Below are 2,873 nucleotides of genomic sequence, written 5' to 3'. Positions count from 1 at the left end.
ATGTGTAATTTTTTCGTTAGAACCGTTTGAAGGGATGATACTAGAAAGATAGGTAACTTAATTTATAGGGACCACTTTTATATTAATGTATATGATACGATAACCACGAACTTTTCGCCCTACATCCCCTAAATTTACTTTAACGCATACCTCCATCCGCTACTGATGTGCACCTAATCACAAATAAAAATATGCTAGTTTTGGAAAACATTTGGAAAAATAATTATTTTTGTTGTTTACGGCCTTTGAATTATAACTTTTTAAATATAAACGAGCTCTAGGCCAAATATTTGTATATTGTATATTCAGACTGAAGTCGAAATATCGACAAATTAAATAATATAATTGTATATCAAAAATTCACGTATTGTGTTTTATAAAGAATATACAAATATTTGGCCTAGAGCTCGTTTATATTTAAAAAATTTGGAAAAATAGTTGATATGAGAAGTTGATAAGATCAACACTTTAAATGGAAACGTTTTAAGACTGCTAGACATCGTTATGCTGGTATCATCGGAACTCAAGCCCTTGAATGTATTATTATTTGCTTTGTTTAATATTTGTATGTTCTTAATCACAGGAGGATCAGTGTTAAACTTTCTATGCAATGCAATCCCTCGGATTGACACAGATCTGAGCAAATGGAAATTTTTTTTCTGTGACGAGCGCTACGTTGTTGAAACAGATCCTGAGTCTACTTACGGTGTTTACAAATCAAAAATGGTACCTCGCACTAATTTGAAGCTAGAACAATTTGAACCGATTGATATCAATTTGCCACTGAATGATTGTGCATCTGATTATGAACACAAAATATTGAAAGAGTTTGGTGCAAAAGCTGGTACTATTCCTATCTTTGATTTACTACTTTTAGGTATGGGACCTGATGGTCATACTTGTTCACTATTCCCAAATCATGCGCTACTTGATGAGCAAACAAAATTAATTGCACCCATTGCAGATTCGCCCAAACCTCCACCACAACGTGTCACTATGACTTTCCCGCTAATCAACTGCGCCAACTGCTGTATATTTGCAATGTGTGGCTCGAGTAAAGCGGAAATGGTAAAAGTAAGTGAATATTTCGTATCTTTTGTTGTTTAAGCTTGAGTAATGTTTCCATATTTTTAGAGAATTTTCGTCGACAAAGAAGACTTACCAGCTGGTAGAGTTTCGCCAACAAATGGTGAACTAATAATTATATTAGATAAAGCAGCAGGCTGTCACATTCGGGAATAGCGCCCGAATATATTTACAACAAAAACAAAAAACATAAAGTAGCACTGAAAGTTTCTCAAGAGAACGGCAATTGTGATAAAATGAAGTTTAAAGTACTATTAAAAATTGTGGTTTGAAGCTTGCTTAACGGTTCACACTTACTCGAAAAAGGAGAGAAAGCTCATTGCTGGATCACAAAAAACTGACTATGTGATATTAAACTAACTTTCAACATATTTTTTTTTGCCATGAAGAACAAGTGTTTACACTTTTTTCTTTTTTTCAAAGCATGTAAAACACATTCTAACCATAGTCGATAGGAGGAGTTTTTTTTTGTTGCATTCAAAACGTGTTTATTTAGCTGCCCCTTGCCAAAAGCATCAATGTGTTTTTTTATATTTTGAATTAAAGCGTTAATGTTCCACATTATATTGATATACCGAGTACCAAGCATTTAAGGAAACCACACTGTTCTACGGTCTAAATAACGTGAATGTGAAAAATGTGTGGGTTTTCCAATAACAGGGCACTTTAATACTTTACTTAACTAAATTTTGATATTCAGACGTTGATGTTTCTGTCAAGATGACGATATATCACACGTTTTATTGTAAACAGATGTAATCCAACGTTTGATTGTTTTGAGATTTTTAGATTTCCCGAAACAGCCGCCTGGTGAGATTATGTTCACATCCATAAAATGTTCCAAGGGACAAAAATTACCCGACCTGTATCCTTTGCATTTAGTTTTTGTAATGGAGCTGTTGGGAAAAAATGAAACTTTGCGTTTTCTCAACAAATTTAAATTTCGAATTACTTGTGCTTACAATTAAACGTTCGATTTATACAGCCTATTTGCATAATTTATTGATCCAAAAGAACACGATAAAGGTGAAAATCGCAAGTAAAAGTATGTATGTACACACGCAACTTGTATCGCACTTTTTATTGTGAACAGATGTAATTTTAAATTTAAATTTGTTGGGAAAAAGCAAACATAGTTGTATTTTTTCATACAGCTTCACTACAAAAATGAAATTCAAAGACCACCGGCCATTTTTGTCCCTGTTGTTCTTGTTGTTGTAGCGATAAGGACACTCCCCGAAGGGCTTGGGCAGTGTTATCGACGCCGAATGCAGATCTGGTACGTTCCGGTACCAAGCCCGACCATCTCGGGAACGATTTAATATGACCAAATGCGACCTTCTAGGCCATACCGCCCTCCCACCCCTAGATCCATGAGGAGTTCGGGGTCGCCAGAGCCTCGATTGTTAATGTAACAGGATTCGCCACGGATAGGTGAGGTTGACAATTGGGTTTGGAGAAGCTATGTATTGCGCTGGCAACCTGAAAGGGATGCGCTACACAACCCGTTGAATCTATTTGGTATTTTAGTCGCCTCTTACGACAGCCAAAACTACCGCAAGTATATTGTTGTTGTTGTTGTTGTTGTAGCAATGCTCGCCCCACCTAATAGCCGCGACCGATCACAAATTGTCATCAATATCCTCTAACGGGAGTCCAAGGAAACTTGCCGTTTCAACAGGGGTGGACCATAAGGAAAGGGGTGTTAGAGGCGTTGGTTCCACATTACAATTAAAGAGATGGTTGGTGTCATGTGGGGACACATTGCAAGCAGGGCATACATTTTG

The 2,873-nt window shown here is 36.4% G+C and overlaps 1 protein-coding gene across 3 annotated transcripts in view; it reads left to right on the top strand.

Moving 5' to 3' along the window:
- Pgls (6-phosphogluconolactonase) overlaps positions 1–1,364 on the top strand; it is a 28,130-nt gene extending 26,766 nt beyond the window's left edge. Inside the window, exons 3-5 of one of the 3 annotated variants that reach the window (XM_067772796.1) lie at positions 584–844; positions 965–1,074; positions 1,135–1,364. In XM_067772796.1, the coding sequence (XP_067628897.1) occupies positions 584–844; positions 965–1,074; positions 1,135–1,242 (479 nt within the window). In that variant the 3' untranslated portion in view covers positions 1,243–1,364. Of the gene's footprint in view, positions 1–583; positions 1,075–1,134 lie in introns of all 3 variants that reach the window. The other 2 variants (XM_067772795.1, XM_067772794.1) reach the window with 2 other exon arrangements.
- Positions 1,365–2,873: the final 1,509 nt, after the last annotated feature.

Source organism: Eurosta solidaginis, chromosome 3 (assembly GCF_040869045.1).
Source record: "Eurosta solidaginis isolate ZX-2024a chromosome 3, ASM4086904v1, whole genome shotgun sequence".
NCBI classification, from domain to species: Eukaryota; Metazoa; Arthropoda; class Insecta; order Diptera; family Tephritidae; genus Eurosta; species Eurosta solidaginis.
The sequence above is the reverse complement of the archived record's forward strand: the minus strand, read 5'-3'. Positions and strand labels throughout refer to the sequence as shown.